Source organism: Colletotrichum destructivum, chromosome 6, assembly GCF_034447905.1.
Source record: "Colletotrichum destructivum chromosome 6, complete sequence".
Classification (NCBI taxonomy): domain Eukaryota; kingdom Fungi; phylum Ascomycota; class Sordariomycetes; order Glomerellales; family Glomerellaceae; genus Colletotrichum; species Colletotrichum destructivum.
Window position 1 is genome coordinate 83,529 of NC_085901.1, and position 16,683 is coordinate 100,211.

A 16,683-nucleotide genomic window follows, 5' to 3' on the forward strand; every position below is an offset into this window, starting at 1 on the left:
AACGCAGTCGGCTGCAGCGAATCTTGGGTGGTCGGTAAAACAGAGGTCTCGGACAGATAATGCAAACTCCCGAGCCTAGGCTGCATCTTCTGGCGCAGCTGCCTGATTGACCCAATCCCAGATTAACAAATCGGTTGCCATATTGAACGGCAAGCATTAAGTGACACGTTAGCCTAGTCTTTAAGAGATTATTACGAAACAATCTGATTGTATATTACAGACTGCATGATTGTAGATCTTTTTCTAGATATCACAGTATCTATGTTTAACCCTGCTAAATATAAAGGGTAGGATGTGCTTCAAACTACAATAGAGGTTTTATTGTTTGCTTATGCAGCTTGAACTTACTCTACTAAGGGCGGGGACTCTAATTGAATGCATTTACAAGAAATTTTATTCTAATTAACAATTTAGGAACAACTGGGGTTTTCGGACTTGAGCGAAGGGAGGCCTAATTGCACCCGGTGGGATACAATAAGCAGCTAATAGACCTACATCTTAGTAATAATACAAATAATTTTCAAAGTACCAGCCTCCATATTATGCTAATACTGCGTCGGTTAAAAAATATATAAGCGTAAGACCTACCTCTGTATTCTTAAAATATATTCTACATGTCGACCTCTAGTATTACAGTTGGCCTTCTTATTTAATCACTCTCTACAAGAGGAATTTTGCAGTAAAACGTCTCATCCTTACAGTATATTTCACACTTATACCTTTATCTCACTCGCCTATTATGCTTAGCCTACGCTTTATTACACTTGCAGTCTATCTTACACGCCTATTCCTAGTACAAGCTGCCCGAACACCGAGAATAGGTTTCGAGATCGAAACTCCGCACATGCCTATATTCAACAGTGAGTGCACAGATGAAGAAAATACAGCTATGAAAGGCCATCGCGTATTAGGCCAAACTGGCAATGGGTGGTTCCTCGGTGTAGATACCAGTCCAGCAGTAAAATCGCTTCTAAACCTCGAATACGATCTACTTTGCGACTTGGGTAATACACATGAGCTTGAAAGCATAATCGGTAACGTTATGGCCAATATGGTAAGTACCTTTACAACCCTGTAGTCAAGCTGAATGCCATAGGCTAACACAGTCCTAATAGGCAGAACTCGATACCAGGGACACTTTTATTATCCAGGACTCCAAGGGTTATCGTGACAATTGTAACCCTTGGAGGAAATTGGCCTTCCCTGGTGTATCTAAAGTCTCCGGCAAAGCGACCTGGGATGTGCAAGCTACGGCACCCTTGATGCTCGAGGCTGTACAGGACCTCTTAATCGCAGCCTTTCAGAAAGAAGACCATCCATTAGTAATCAAACAAAAAAATTGGATGAAGAACTTGGTATATGTCCAAAAGAACTGGTTTGACTCCAAATACTTTCAAGAGGCAACTGGCGGTTCAGACTGGGCTACAAAAGATGTTATAGGCTTCTTATCGATTATGTTGACGAACATCAAGGAGGCTCGGGAGCTTACTGCAAGCATCTTCCACCCATTGATAAGAAAAGGTATATCAACACAAGGCCCTAAGACTCTAGTGTGGCTTATGCCACGCAATAGTTGGACTTCAGTGTTTAGCCTTGTTAAGAAGAAGCTGCCTGAGAGCGTTCAACTTTGGGCCATACTCGAGCACCTAGCTTGTTACCAAAACACTAAGGATGGTAAACTCAAGTAAGAAAAAGCGAAATACATTATTAAATAATCTGCTAACTTTTGAGGATTTAGGCTTGACAAGCGATTCTGCAGAGGCACGGTGGACAACCCTCAGCCTAATGGAAAGCTGCAGGATAAGACTTGGTCCCTAAAGGGCGGCGGTGATCCTTTATCAGTTAAGACTTGGGTTGAAAGCATCGTCTCCCGTCCTGCCGGGTCCCTGGATGCGCTCAGCGAGTGGGATGCTAAGCATTTTGACGGTCAAATTGGCGCCTTCGATAAGCTTGGGAAGACCTTGGAGCAGGTTCTTGACTCAAGCCGTGAGGTTTCATTATGGGAGTTCCGCGGTCTAGGCTATTCACGCAAAGCAGACCTGCCTAAACGCATTGATCAGATTCAAGGCGCGGTTGTAAAGTTTCACAAGAGATATCCCCAGGAGCCGATATCTTAGCTTAGCGGAGGATAAGGTACTGCTACACGCAACAGCCAGCTCTCAGGCGTATTAGTGCTCTTGCGGCATCAATTAACTCTAAACCTCTTTAGGGACACACAGACAAAAGCTAGGTGTTTTCTTTTTTTTTGAAAGGATCTAAAGGGATCTGCACTTTTTACTATAATGGAATACTCTCCCAGGAGATCACATTTAAGCTGTTACTGTAGACCCTGCAGATAACAACCGACCAAAGTAGCCACAGCCCTACCAATTAGGTAGTGTTGTAGAACATTCAATCCAGACGCAACAGCCACCCTAGGATTCAGCCTTTACTCCGGAATTAATCTCGGCAGTTACGTTGCCGTCGCTGTCTCAAAGTTACTCCTACTTCGACAACAATGTTCTCAAGCTGCCGCCGTACAATTATTTATTAGCTGTTCTCTCAATGTCATATTCTCTAGGTAAATATGGAGCTGCAGAACGTAATGTAAACCTCTTTCGCTACTAACCCTAGCTAAATGAAACACCTTAAACTCCAGGTAAGTCTTAAGTAACTACTTGAGTGATAAGACTAGATATTCTTCTAGACTTTATTGTTTTCTTTGCAGGATTGGATAGCAAGTCTCCTCTGCTTTCGCCACTCTTCAGCGTACCTTACGCCAAAGCCATGCTCAAATACTACCCTAATTTCTTCCAATGTCATGTTTGCTGCCTCGGGATAACAGAAGATAACAAATACCCAGCCCATAAATGACAAGCCGGCATAAAACCCAAAGGTGCCAGATGGAGTCATGCCCCGCATCATTGATAAGAATGTGGAAGACACGATGATGTTAGGTCCCCAGTTGAAGATATTAATCATCATGGTTCCCATCGCCCGAACTTCCATAGGCAAGAACTCGTTGGCTTGCCAGGGCACACATCCCAGCCCGGCGGCGTAGAAGGCAACGAACATGATCATGGCTACCAACACCAATATGGCTGGCCAGCCCACCTCTTGAGAAGTCAGCTTGAGAGTGTCGTTGTCTAGAGGGATCCAGTGGAAAGCAATGGCTGCTATGGCGAGGCACACCGGCATGCCCCACATGGTCCAAAGCAGAAGTCTTCGGCGCCCGACCCGGTCGATGAGGAAGATTGACAATACTGTAAAGATGAAGTTTGTCCCGGCCACAACTGTTCCCACAGCGATGGGGTTCGAGAATCCCACAATATCAAATAGAGTGCTCGAGTAGTACATTAGCGTGTTGAATCCACAAAGCTGCTGGAATGCCATAAGACCACAGGCAGCAATGACGGCTCGCAAGTTGGCTCGGACGGTCCAGAGACTTGTAACGGACTTCCGGAGGGAGATCTCTTCGTTTAGTGCCTTCGACTGGTTTACACCGCGCTCGATAGACACAACTTTGTCGGCAATTTCGTCCTCTCTGCCATGAGGATAGATTTGCTTCAGTACGCGAATGCATTCTTCCCGGCGGTCGTGAAACATAAGCTGCCGAGGGGACTCGGGGCACCAAAACAGGAGAACTCCAAGGATGATTGAAGGGATGCCTCCAATGCCGACCATATATCTCCAACCGTGGGGTGTGGTGTAGAACGCTGCGGCAAAGGCATAGGCAAGGACCGAGCCGGCGCCGAGAAATATCATATCGACTGAGATCATACGACCTCGGAACCGGGCTGGAGAAATTTCTGCAATGTACAACGGTACGATCTGTGAGAAGGAAACGCGTCAGTCTCATGTCCCGGAGCTCAGTGTGAATTAGTATTTGTAGAGTCGCCATACCATAGAAGCGGACCCAACGCCAAAGCCGATGATAAGACGTCCAGCCGCCATTTGCGCAACAGTGTAGGATGTTGCCTGGATCAGAGCTCCAAGGGTGAAAAGAACGGACGCAAACCAGATGGCTGGTTTTCTTCCGTATTTGTCGGCTGTGATACCTGCAATAACAGCACCAATGAGGGCTCCGGCCGCGGTCAGAGCTGTGATCAACTCCTTCTCTGAGTGAGTCAACTCCTTTCCTTCTAGGTCTGTGCCAATGACTACAAGAACTCCGGAGATGACTCCGGTGTCGTAACCGAATAGCATTCCACCGATGGCGGTTGCCGCAACACAGAGCCAGACAAAGGTGCCAGGTTGAGTCTCTTCGACTCGCTCCAAGTCGCAGTGATCCGCCGACTTGATGATGTCGGTGACAGCATCATCTCGTTCCACGTGCTGGACGCCTTGTTTGGCGCCATCATCCTCAATGGAGCGTCCCATGACGATAAGATGATAAGGAATAAAGGGTGTCGGAGGGCAGAATAATCTCAAATACAAGGTCCTAGACAAAGTCTTTGGATGGGAAAAAGAACAAAATTTGAGGACAGTTGAAAGGCCGGTGGGTGTTCTCCTTAAATAGAGCAGATGTTGGGTTTTTCGTTCCTATGCTCCTACGTTTAGCTGCTTGCGGGGCTTGCTTCAAAATCACAGAACCAGCGATTGATTACCGCGGTAGCCATCTCTTGATGCCTGGAAATTCTAGCCGGTTCCGAAGTTAAAGCAACGATTAACCAATTATCTGATATCCTCTATGCTGCAGTCTCTTCCATCGAGTGGAGTGTGGGGAGACTCGGGGGACAATCCACATTCGCGGGGTAAACGACAAGGATTAGTCTGGGGAAACAGGCTGTTACACATGTCTTCGATGAAATTGTAGTGACAGTTTTTTAAGTGACGCTTACTTAGCGCCGCGTTAATCTTTCTCTCTTTGGACAAAAGGGCAATACTTTCCGCTAAACGCCAACCTTAGTGCTGGGGTCAGCTACCAAATGCACGGGAGAACCCTATTGCAGTATCATCATTCAGACCCCTGAGCTAAGTTTAACGAGGGGGCGCGGCCAAGAAGGTAAGATATCGGCGAGAATGACATGAAGTCTGAGGCGCTTACACCTTGGATCTGCATGCCAACCTTGAACGAGAACCAGTGATGACTGATTAGAGGATTGGACGCCGCCAATGACCATTTTCAGCTTCCTCCTAGGCTGCTGATCCACCCTGTACCTATTTGTTGCAACCTGAACTATAGTATGCTGCAAGCCTTGCCTACACATTAGGTATTGTGTAAGGTTGGCCTAACTAGCACTTCCCTTCTTAGATTAGACTAGCGACATACCTAGAATGCAAAGGGACTACATCTGTAAGCAGCTAATTATATTAATGCTAACTTAAATATAGTTACATATCTGTAGTCTACTAATCCGCTAGGAAGGATTTATACTTATAACTACTGTAGTTAGTTATAAGTATAGCTTAAAGCAACCTCTATTAAACCTTCTTTCTGGTAGTATAGTATAGAGAAATGTATGTATATACAAATGTAAAATGCAACTTAGATTATAGAGTAAAAGACAATAATAAGCTTATAAAGAGATCTAGCTTAATTTATTAAAAGTATCAAAAGACTCTTATTATACTTAATTATTTAATTAAACTAAAAATTCTAAAAAGACTAATATCTTAGTTATAATGTATTTGTTTAGTAAGACTACAGTAATATATAAATATATACGTAGATATTTTTATATAATATTTCATCGCCTAAAATAGAAGAATAAGATTTTCTAAAGTATAGTAAAATGTAAAACTATCTTATATTATGTAACTTAAGAACACTAAAGATTTAAGCTCTAAGCTTTTAAGGGCTGCAAGCCCTAGTTGTCGATTTTAAGACAATACTAACCCTAAGTGCACTATTAATAGAAGATACCTAAGACCCTGTTCTGTTCAAGACAGATTCCATTTCTTCCCCTCCTAGCAACCAGTACTTTACAATGACACTCTACATCCGGCCTTTGTCTGTGCGCGATCTCGACCAGTGCGTAACTGTCGAATCCGCAGCTTTTCCACCTGCTGAAGCTGCGACTCGCGAAAAAGTAAACACTGTCATCCGACTCGTAATAGTGGTTCTTCACCTACATTTGCATTCTGTACATTCTACAGCTTGCAATGTCCAATTTTCACAGGTGTTTAGTCCTCGTAACGTCAAGCAGGATCTAACGCGCATCTAATTCTAGATTGAGTACCGTTTGACAGTATGCCCTTCTATTTGTCTCGGGTTGTTCGTCCGTGGAGCTACGGGTAACCTTGAGGGTACACGACAACAGGGCAGCATACCGGTCTTGGCCGATGTGCCTGAAGGATCCAAAAATGATAGATTGATCGCGCATACTATCTCCACGCAATCAACCTCGCCGGTGGTTAAAGATGAGGACATGGCCGTCCCAGTTACCTGGAAGACGATCCCTTTGGCGACATACCAGGTTGGCCATAATCCTGATGGCAGAACCATTGCGCTTCACTCGCTTGCTGTGTCACCACCTTTCCAAAGATTGGGCTACGGCAAGAAGCTGATGGCAGTCTATATCGAAGAAATGAGACGAACAGTTCAGGCAGACAGGATCTCAATTCTTACTTATGACAGGCTTGTTCCTTACTATCAAGCATTGGGCTTCACACATTTGGGCAAGAGTCAGTCTGAATATGCAGGGGTTGCGTGGCATGACTTGGTATGTTTTGCTTGGATAATCCACTGCGGAAATTTTCTGACTTTGTTTTCAGGCGTATGAATTTTGTCCAATCTAGACACGCATGCATTAGCCCAACTACTTGCTCGCACTTTGCTGAGTCCTATGGTCCTTCGCCCTGGCATGAGAAGACAACAATATGCATACTGGCGTTGTGCGTTTCAGCTAGAAGCCTTTGGCTGTTTGGGTTTGGTGCTTGGTCGTCTGCTTCTTTACATCACTTTTCGCGAGTTTCTCTGCACGTAGAATGTTCTAATAGATTAACCATAATCAATAGAGCAAACATGCCGAACGCTCGCTCGCCGCTGCAAATACTGAAGCAAAGAGCGCATCTTGCTCAAGGTCTGGTGACTGCAGGTTGTGCCAAGCATTAGAGTTTCGTCTCATGATGTCATGAATCATGTGCGCTATGTCTCAACGAGTGTCACACAGCAGACGTCTAATTTGACACGTTGGTTCTTTTCGGCCAGATGAATAGCCGTGGTTGCCTCTAGAGGCAACGGTATGTTTTCCTAGACAACACATCCCCATCTTGTACACATCACAGCAATTATGGTTCGAACTATTGAGCTATACAACGAAGAATTCCACATTCACGTCGACAGGGCCACTGGAGCCGTTCTGGAGATCCTAGATCCCCGCGCCGAAGTCCCTTTGAATTGGATCAGCTCTCCGGCCAACGCACCTTGGCAGCCTCTGGGTAGCCGTTGGGGCTTGGGATTCGCAGACCTGGGTGCTAATCTGCTTCATCGACTTTTCTGGAACAGTCCCCGCATCGACACATCCCTTGGCCGCGATATCACAGTCGCAACTTATCATGCTGGGCCCTTGGAGCTTGTTGTCCGTCGACGCCTCAACAGCCGGACACAGTCCTTCACGGAGACTTACGAGTTCCGCAACCAGGGCACCCTTCCACTTAATCTTTCGGCAAAAGGAGAGACATCATTTGCAATTTACACCCCATTCAACGACCACTACACCAACACTTCGGATGCGCTCCGTTCTCGTACGCATGCCCATTTGTGGGTCAATGGGGGCAGTTCAGCATGGGTGAAACTCAGCCAGATGGGAGGTCATGGCCGGGATTTGGGTATGGTACTCACGAGAGGCTCGTTGTCCGGCTACAGCATCGAGTCTCGGGATGAAGTGACTCATTCCAACACTCGGGGCGTGTTTCTCCTTCATCCTTCCATACCCGTTCTCGAACCAGGGCAGTCAAGCATCATCGAGTGGACTTTGTTCTGGCACAATGACTGGGACAATTTTTTCGCCCAGTGCGCCCGTCGGTCGAGTCAGTTTATCCACTTCGATATTCCAAAGCATACACTTGTGTGTGGGGAATCCGTCAAGGTTCGAATGACGGGTGACGCTGCTGCCATCAACTCGGCAACAACGGTGAATGGTCAGAGAGTGCAACAGGATGGCTCAAGCTTTGCCTTTTTTCATCATGCTGGAGATATGGGCCAAAAGACTCTGCGCGTTATCACTGGTCAAGGGGTTGACCAGAAGGAGTCAATTATTTACCTCAACACCGTTCCCCGTTATGATGATCTCATCAAGCGTCGAATCGAATTCATTGTCGAGAAACAACAAGTAAGGGATGCCGACAACTTTCTTCATGGGGCTTATGTTGTCTATGATAATCAAGCCGAAGCATTTCCTTTCTACGAAACTCAGCAAGATCGGAATGCTGGGCGCGAGCGGGTTGGCATGGGTGTCCTCATTGGTCGCTGGCTGAAGAAAACACCGGAGAGCACGCTGAGAGGGTCATTCATGGCATACTACACATTTGTGTGCACAAAACTTCAGGATGATAGTGGGTTTGTTTTCGATGCCCCGTTCGGAACTGGCACATACAAAAACAAGCGCCTATACAACTGGCCTTGGGTGTTACAGCTACATCTAGTTGCCGCAACAATCGGTATCCCTGCTATTTCTGGTAAATCCCCGATCACCAGGTTCATGGAAACACTCGAGCGCTTCTACGATGAAGGCGGTGCGTCCCTCTATGCTATCGGCTTGCCCATTCTCGAAGGGCTCCGAGTTCTGAAGGTGGCAGGAGACGAGAAATCCTTCAATAGGGCGAAGAGTTTGTTCGTCTCACACGGCCAGAAAATTCTGCAGCGAGGAACGAACTACCCACCCTTTGAGGTCAACTTTGAGCAATCTATCGTTGCCCCTGCTGCAATCATACTACTGGAGCTTTATCGGGCGACAGGTGACACGGTCTGGCTCTCGGCGGCTAAGCTACAAATCGAGGTTCTCCTCCGATTTGCCGGAAAGCAGCCAGACTATCGACTTTACGATGTTGCTATCCGACACTGGGATGGTCACTGGTTCGGAAAGGATCGTACTTGGGGAGATACATTTCCCCATTATTGGAGTACCCTGAATGCCATCGCACTGCACCATTTCAGCAAAGTGACTGGAGACGTTTCGTACGGGGACCAGTCTGACGGTATCTTACGAGCCAACTTTTCTCTTTTCACGCCTGAAGGCAGGGGATCTTGTGCGTGGATTTACCCTCGGTCTGTAAATGGTCAACTGGCTCACTACAAGGATCCTTATGCCAACGACCAAGATTGGGCTTTGGCACATCTTTTGCAAATTGAGGACGACAATACTTGGGAGGAAAAAGGAACACCTATTCTATAGAATTACAGTACCTTTATGACTATCTATAAAAAGCCACCGAAGGGCAGCATGTCTAGGATAAATTCAAGGTCTGACTTATATTCATAAAGATTGCATAAAGATTTTCTTTTTCTCCCTGCTTAAGCTGCTAGCATTCTATCACATAGGAAACACGTCTCGAAGCAGCTTGACTCTGAAAACCTTTGAAAGTATTATAATTTACAGCCTTCCTGAGCCGCATCCGATAAGCTTGCCGCAGATTGCTGTCATTGCAGGCTAGTGGGGTTAAATAGCTTCGTAGATTCCGATTCGGTCACAAGCCTTGCCGGTTCCTTCTTCCCTCCCATTCACAATACGTACCGAAATTGGTCCCGAAAAGCTGCAGAGTGTTCTTTAGTGAAGATACTACGCTTCTAATGTCATACCTCTGCATAATGTCATCATCGACAGCGTTGTATCCCAGCAGCTCTTATCACTTGGCAGCCGGGGCTACTGGATTGTCTCCTCGTACCTTCGAGGCTGTGGTGGTTTGTCTTCCAGAGAATAATGCACTAAAATATAGGGAAGAGGCCACAAGGGTGCTGATAGTATTTATTCTCTGTGGAAGCTTCGTCGAAGACCAAGCAGATAATCACGGGGGGAGGGGGGGGTGTAGCCGGCCCAGTGAACTCCGAAGAAGTGAAAAAGACGTGGGGGCGAATAACTGTTCGTGCTGCCAACGTGTGAAATAAGATTTTAAAGCTGTCATTGCCTTCACTACTGATGCCATTTGCCAAGATGGCTTTCCAGGGATCACAGCCAACCACACTTCGCCAGCTGAGGATGAGAAATGGCACAATATATCGGTACTCTAACGCAACATGGCCGGCCATATTCAATGTGGTATGCTAACCTCATGGTTTGTGGTTATGTCGTAAGTCCAGTGAAGTCATGGATCCAGAGCAAGTTAAAAGCCGACTAGTGCCCATTGCTTTTGAGCAAAGAGGGATGAATTTCGACAAGTTTGACATCACTGTGATCGAAGATTCTCCATAGTCTCAGGTACATCATGGCCCTCAACCTACACGGCGTCCAGAATTCAGAGTCTACATCGACGAATGGCTCTGGAGTCCAAGATGCAAATGAGAAAGTCGTTAGGATCTCGGGCTCTGAAACCACTCAAAAGATTCGCCACCGTATCTTGGAGGAGCGATCGGGTGATCTTATTGCAGAAAAGCCATATACTAATATTTCGAGTCTGTGGCGCCGACAAACCACCTCGCACAAGCCGGACGAGATCGCAACCCAACCTTCGGTATTCGACGACCCAGAGTTGGCTGTTTACTTTCAGCCCTCTGAAAACTACGAAAACCGGCATCGTTTTGACGCAGACTTCCGATGGACTTGGGCAGAAGAGACTCCCTTGGTCAAGAAGATTGACTGGAAAGTCACCGTTTGGTCTTGCATCGCCTTCTTCGCCCTCGACCTGGACCGGTCCAACATCAGCCAAGCCAATTCAGACAACTTCCTCGATGATCTTGGGCTTGACACCAATGACTACAATCTTGGCCAAACCGTATTCAGAGTCTCATTTCTCCTGGCTGAGCTCCCCAGTCAGTTGATCAGTAAGAAGATTGGACCGTAAGTGTTCTTCCCATGTGATTCTCGAAGTCATGCTGACAAACAAGGGGAATAGTGACCGCTGGATCCCGGCACAAATGATACTTTGGAGCATCGTTAGCGCAGCCCAATTCTGGCTCAATGGACGATCATCTTTTCTTGCAACTCGTGCCTTGATCGGAATGCTTCAAGGTGGCTTCATCCCTGATGTTATCCTAGTAGGTTTTTACGATTCTTCGCAGGAGTCTGCATCAATCGCCTCGGCTTACCTTTTATTAATGTCTTTTTCTAGTACATGTCATACTTTTTCAAAAGCACAGAACTGCCTTTCAGGCTGGCGCTGTTTTGGATGGCAAATCGTTTGACCGATGTCATCGCCCCCTTGCTTGCGTACGGGCTTCTTCGATTGCGAGGGTACCACGGGTATGAAGGTTGGCGCTGGTAAGTCGGGTTACGCTTTATTCGTGCCACAGTTACTAAAAGACTCCAGGCTGTTCCTTTTGGAAGGTATTCTGACACTGGTGATTGGGATATGGTCCGTGTTCATCATGGTGCCATCCCCAACTCAGACCAAGGCGCCTTGGCGGCCTAAAGGCTGGTTCACGGAGCATGAGGAAAAGATCATGGTCAGCCGTATTCTTCGAGACGATCCCTCCAAGAGCGACATGCATAACCGCCAGGCCATCACCCTCAAGATGCTTTGGGAGTCCTTGTGCGACTATGACTTGTGGCCTATCTATATTATCGGGCTCACATTCGGTGTTCCGGCTGGACCACCTGATCAGTACCTTACTCTTACACTGCGACAGCTTGGATTCGACACTTTCGACACGAACCTTCTCAGCATTCCATGCCAAGTTACAACCACGCTGAACGTAAGACTGCGGCATGGTTGCGGATGTTCTCCAAAATAGCTAACCAAGAACGACACAGATGTTGCTGTTGACATGGTTTTCGGAAAGAATCAATCAGCGGGCCCTGCTTGGCGGCTTCGTTCAGTTGTGGCTCTTACCATGCGTTATTGCCCTTGCGGTCATACCATCCGATGTCAATCGATGGGCCTCATATGCGTTGGTGATTGTGCTGCTGTCTTACCCTTCGCCCCATCCCATGTGAGTCGGCTCAACCACCTATCCATACAAAAGACCGTATTAATATTTTTTGCCATCTAGGCAAGTTGGTTGGGCAAGCCGCAATTCCAATACTGTCAGGACAAGGACAGTTTCGGCGGCGCTGTACAATATGTCTGTGCAAATACAGTCCATCATCAGCGCTAATATCTACCGGCGAGACGATCGCCCGCAGTATCGCCGCGGCAACAGGGTTTTGGTTGGAATTGCCAGTATGAACATCGTGGTGTACGCATGCGCCAAGTTCTACTATGTTTGGAGAAACAAGCAGCGAGACCAGATTTGGGACGCCATGTCACCAGAGGAGCGTCAGCGATATTTGGATACTACCACAGACAAGGGCAGCAAGAGACTGGACTTCAGGTTTGTGAGTTGAGTTTCTGCTTATTGACTGGGTGTTGGGCAGCGGGTTTGCCTTGCAGAAGTGACAGGTAGCAGCGATGATCTTCTGCCATATCGGGTCTTCCAATTTGTACATGAAAGGACGTTTGTTGTGTTCCCAGATTTTTATCAGTGCGGTTCAGCCGGTGGGGGTTCAATTGGGGCCAACGGACACGCATCCGTGTTACCCGGTCTCTTCAGAACCAGGATCAAAACCTGACGCAATCTGACCCAACGACGGCGAAGTGGGAACGGACAGAGTGAAGCCATGATGGATCTTGGTGTTTGTCCGAACGCCATAGATCTGTCTAGTCCATGTCACTATGGGGTTCTGGCGATGGCGATAACAACGGGCAGTGTGACAAGGCTTCCGTTGAACCTTGCTCAAAGTAAATGTGCTTTCCAAGGTCCTGCATCACCAGGCAGAGCGTGTTAGCAGTCTTTCATAGTGCTTCAAACCCTGCCAGTCGCAAGGCACATTTCCACGCCAAAAATCAAGAAGATAATTGGCATAAGCAGAAGGAGTATCGCCTGTCATTCAGCCAGAAACGCACGTACGAGCAAGCCGTTTGGGTGCGAGTGGATTAGTTGGACGGCCTAGGCCGGGATCCTCTCCCCTAAACGGGACCAGAAGGCGAAACGGGTGGGGAAGATGTCTTGAGACAATCAATTCCCTATTGGAGAATAGGATGTCTTGTCTGTTGCTACTGGCTCCAGTCCACCACCATGTTCGAGGTCCATTCTTCAATGATTCCCACCACTCGCTGGACGTAATTGGGCTTTCCCCTGGTCCTGCCAGCAGAATCCAGGTCCTAAAATCCGTGCTAGCCCTCTTCCCCTGAGATGATTGACTTTCAAACTTCCTCAACATTCGACCTGCATTAGCACCAAAATGCTTGCCTCCGGAAACGGCACGTCTTGCTTGCTGCTTTGGTCAGTCAGCTTGCCGGTGCCCCTTCTTCCAGCGGACTGAGTGGAACCGTCTCCTCCGACACAGTCAGACAGATTGCCAAGGAAGGCGTAAGCTGTCCTTCTTTTAGCAGGCAAGAAGTGTCTCCATACTGGTAATTATTTTGTCGTTTTGCGCTGGTCGAGTATGAATAAGGGAACTGTTCGCACGGGTATCAAATCCCCTAAGCCGGCCCTTGAGGTTCACCCTTCTTAAGAGCATGAAGTAGGTAGAGTATGTAGCATTCTCCTGTCAAGGCCCAACAAGGAAATGCATTTGCCGATGGAATAAGAGCTCCTCTCGCCCGAATCCGTCGCTTCGACCCTCCAAGATGCAATGTTACGTCGGGATTCAAGATGCATCCATGCAGGCGAATGTTGCTTCTGTCTCTTTTTGTCTGAATTTGACCCAGGCAACAATATGGCCCCCAAATCTTCCCAATCCTTCCATTGTGGTGGATTTGGTTCCCTGCCGCACCTCGTGGGAAGCTGGTCGTTCACTCAGAGGAATCGGAATGGCGCTGTTTGAGGAGGCGGCCCACCGTCACCCTACGAGTCGAACTCCTTGGCGAAAGAATCTCCCGAGGTTCAAGAGTGAAGAGTCTTTTAATTTCTTCGGGTTTTATGCGGGGGAAGGATTCCAGCCGGTGGGTTTTTCGGTCGACCAACTTGATTCAGTTACTTCACCGGTCGCTAGTTGAGGCTAACACACACTAAGAGAGTGGCGTGTGAGGCTGGATTACCCGAGATGTGGTTCGCCCCATCTCCCGACATTGTTGACACATGGGTTGACAGGTCGTGCCCGCTTTCATCCCGGCCCAACAACATCCATCGCTTGAAGATCCAGCGCGAATACGGCATAGGTTCGTGGCCATGCTAGGGTTATATTCTTCAAGATTCTGCGCAGCTATGCGTATGACAATCAGGGGGTGCCGGTGCCTCCCCGTTCCCTCCGCGCCGCACGGCAGCAACAGTGTAATGCTAAGCATACGCGCCAGTTCGGCGCAATTTTGTAGTTTTTGCCCAGGGACGCATATCTTCAACAAGGTCCCTCCCCATCCGTCCTCGTTTCTGTCGGAATGGAGAACCCTTAGAACAACGTCCGATCTTGCGACTCCTCTCAGCCCCTCCTTTGACGACACCAGCACGACTCGTCCGGCGTTCAAATCCCTTTTTACCTTGGACCTGCTAGAGCATCGCAGTCTCTCGGTTCGCTTTTTTAGATCGCAATGGCGGAAATCGAGAACCGTGGACCGGAACTTGTGGCCGTTGGCATAACACTTGTCACGACCGCCGTCATAGCCACCGTCCTCCGATGCTACGTTCGGCTCTTCCTCGTCAAGAACTTCGGAGTCGACGATTGGTGTATGCTCGGTGCTATTGTACGGCAACGCCCTCGGTACAAGCGTTCTTGGACCTTGATCTGACCCGTTCATTCACAGACAAGTTTTATTCTATTCGTATCATGTGCGTTGACGGGCGTGCACTATGGAACCGGTCGTCATCGCAAGGACCTCGGCGATGAGGATTGGGAATCCGCTATGATGGTAATTCTCTCGCCGACTATCTCGGAAACGCGATGCTGAGTCGGAACATGCGCTGACAGGCAGCAGTATTGGTGGTACTGCTACCTTTGGTACTGTTTAGCAATGATCGCCTCGAAAATTTCCATCGGGTACTTCCTCCTGCGAATCACGGTCCGAAAGATTGATATCTGGATCATCTACATCGTCATGATGCTGACGGTCTGCACCGGCGTTGTGTTCTTCTTCGTCACTCTCCTTCAATGCCAACCAATCTCCTATTTCTGGAACAAGAGTACGCAGGACGGCCATTGCGTTCCGATGGACGTAATCATCGCTCTCACCTACCTTTACAGTGCCTTCAGCGTCATCTGCGACTTCACATTTGCCATTCTGCCCATTGTCCTTATCTGGAAGTTGAAGATGGACAAAAAGACAAAGATGGCGCTTGTGCCAATCATGGCCATGGCCTGCATGTTAGTTTGGATTTTCTGTCTTTTGGTACTTGGGCAACAGGTTGACTCTTTTCTACAGTGCCAGCGCTGCTGTCGTCGTTCGCATGCCGTTTGTCAAGGACTTCAAGAACCCTGACTTTCTCTGTGAGTCTGGTTCCACTCCATGGCCCCCCATCGTGATCGAATTTAAGTTTGTTGGTCGCTGACTCGCGCAACTGCAGATGCAACCGTAGACATCGCAATCTGGTCCACCACCGAGCAGGGTCTAGCGATCACCGCAGGCAGCCTTGCAACCCTCCGCCCACTATTCCGGCTTGTAGGATACCGACTCGGCTTCACCTCCATGGGTGCCTCCCAGCTCCACGACTCCGAACGTGGTGCCCCCTCCGCCATGGGCGGCAAAATAAAGAACGCCAGCAATGGCAGCTCAGGCCACCAACGACGTGGGCCCTTCAGTCTCACCACCTTCATGGCCAAAGATGACGTCGACAGTCACGAGATGGGTAGCAATGAGTCAGGCCGGAGTCAACAGCAGAAGTCGACAAGTAAGCGCGCTCGCGGTTGGGAATCGACAGGGAGGCCGGACAACGAAAGCGAAACTGAGCTCACATTTGAAGCTTCCAAAGACTCAGGAGGGAGCGACCGCGACAACATTGTCGTCGTCCAGACGTTTTCCTTACGGGAAGACCGCGTGTAATCTTGGTCGTGTTTTGACCGCACCTAATGAACATAATAATCCACCACGTGATGACAGGGAAACAGGAAATAGCTTAGAGCACAACTGAACAAATAAATAGTCCACCACCGACTATCTGCCCATATTGTAGAAGAGCAATGGGTTATTGACCTCTTCATATTTCTTGCCTTCTCTTGACCACACTGTCACTTTGATTCTGCAGTGCACACGGCTTCGTGTGGGTGCGATCAAGAAGGCGTCTCGACGTTGTAGCATCTCGGCCGCATAGATGTTCAGCTGGTCTTGGCGCCAACAACCTGTTGTGGGCGGTTGATTCAGCCCAGGGCATGTTCACGAGAATGGACTATCATGGACCATCATACGATTGGTTCTGCCCGAAGAGATCGCCGTTTTTCTTTTGTATGAGAAGCTGTTGAGTAGCTCTACTACTGTTCTTCTTCAATTGAACCCTCCCACCTGACTGTATCAGCCGAGGCAAATATCTCGATAACGCCTCTCGATCTGGGCGGCTAGTGTTTTGCGATATCGAGTTCAATGAAGAGCGATTTCGCTAGGTTCGCCTTGAGAACCCCCAACTTACCTCACTCACGAATTGGAAAAAGTAATAATTCGTTGCTCCAGAAGCTGCAAACCGCCTAGGTAGGCATTAAGGTA

The 16,683-nt window shown here is 48.1% G+C and overlaps 6 protein-coding genes across 6 annotated transcripts; 5 read left to right on the top strand and 1 right to left on the bottom strand.

Annotated features, from left to right (window-relative positions):
• Positions 1–739: 739 nt before the first annotated feature.
• Positions 740–2,117, top strand: CDEST_09193 (uncharacterized protein; the record flags this gene model as incomplete). The annotated part of the gene is made up of 3 exons (XM_062925352.1): positions 740–1,054; positions 1,116–1,684; positions 1,739–2,117. 3 exons carry the CDS (start codon positions 740–742, stop codon positions 2,115–2,117), a joined length of 1,263 nt encoding a protein of 420 aa, XP_062781403.1.
• Positions 2,118–2,682: 565 nt separating this feature from the next.
• CDEST_09194 (Putative major facilitator, sugar transporter, major facilitator superfamily) lies at positions 2,683–4,359 on the bottom strand (the record flags this gene model as incomplete). The annotated part of the gene is made up of 2 exons (XM_062925353.1): positions 2,683–3,810; positions 3,883–4,359. 2 exons carry the CDS (start codon positions 4,357–4,359, stop codon positions 2,683–2,685), a joined length of 1,605 nt encoding a protein of 534 aa, XP_062781404.1.
• A 1,508-nt stretch (positions 4,360–5,867) lies between these two features.
• On the top strand, positions 5,868–6,951 carry CDEST_09195 (Putative GNAT domain, acyl-CoA N-acyltransferase). Its single transcript, XM_062925354.1, has 3 exons — positions 5,868–6,011; positions 6,153–6,644; positions 6,697–6,951. The coding sequence occupies exons 1-3, from the start codon at positions 5,910–5,912 to the stop codon at positions 6,718–6,720; spliced, it is 618 nt and encodes a 205-aa protein (XP_062781405.1). The 5' UTR covers positions 5,868–5,909; the 3' UTR covers positions 6,721–6,951.
• A 180-nt stretch (positions 6,952–7,131) lies between these two features.
• Positions 7,132–9,355, top strand: CDEST_09196 (Putative six-hairpin glycosidase superfamily). The gene has a single exon (XM_062925355.1). It carries the CDS (start codon positions 7,215–7,217, stop codon positions 9,315–9,317), a length of 2,103 nt encoding a protein of 700 aa, XP_062781406.1. The 5' UTR covers positions 7,132–7,214; the 3' UTR covers positions 9,318–9,355.
• A 989-nt stretch (positions 9,356–10,344) lies between these two features.
• On the top strand, positions 10,345–12,401 carry CDEST_09197 (Putative major facilitator superfamily, MFS transporter superfamily; the record flags this gene model as incomplete). The annotated part of the gene is made up of 6 exons (XM_062925356.1): positions 10,345–10,916; positions 10,972–11,117; positions 11,216–11,336; positions 11,386–11,770; positions 11,819–12,011; positions 12,073–12,401. 6 exons carry the CDS (start codon positions 10,345–10,347, stop codon positions 12,399–12,401), a joined length of 1,746 nt encoding a protein of 581 aa, XP_062781407.1.
• Positions 12,402–13,058: 657 nt separating this feature from the next.
• Positions 13,059–16,149, top strand: CDEST_09198 (uncharacterized protein). The gene is made up of 6 exons (XM_062925357.1): positions 13,059–14,107; positions 14,150–14,736; positions 14,797–14,901; positions 14,968–15,353; positions 15,412–15,476; positions 15,554–16,149. Exons 2-6 carry the CDS (start codon positions 14,584–14,586, stop codon positions 16,027–16,029), a joined length of 1,185 nt encoding a protein of 394 aa, XP_062781408.1. The 5' UTR covers positions 13,059–14,107; positions 14,150–14,583; the 3' UTR covers positions 16,030–16,149.
• The last annotated feature ends 534 nt before the right edge of the window (positions 16,150–16,683 follow it).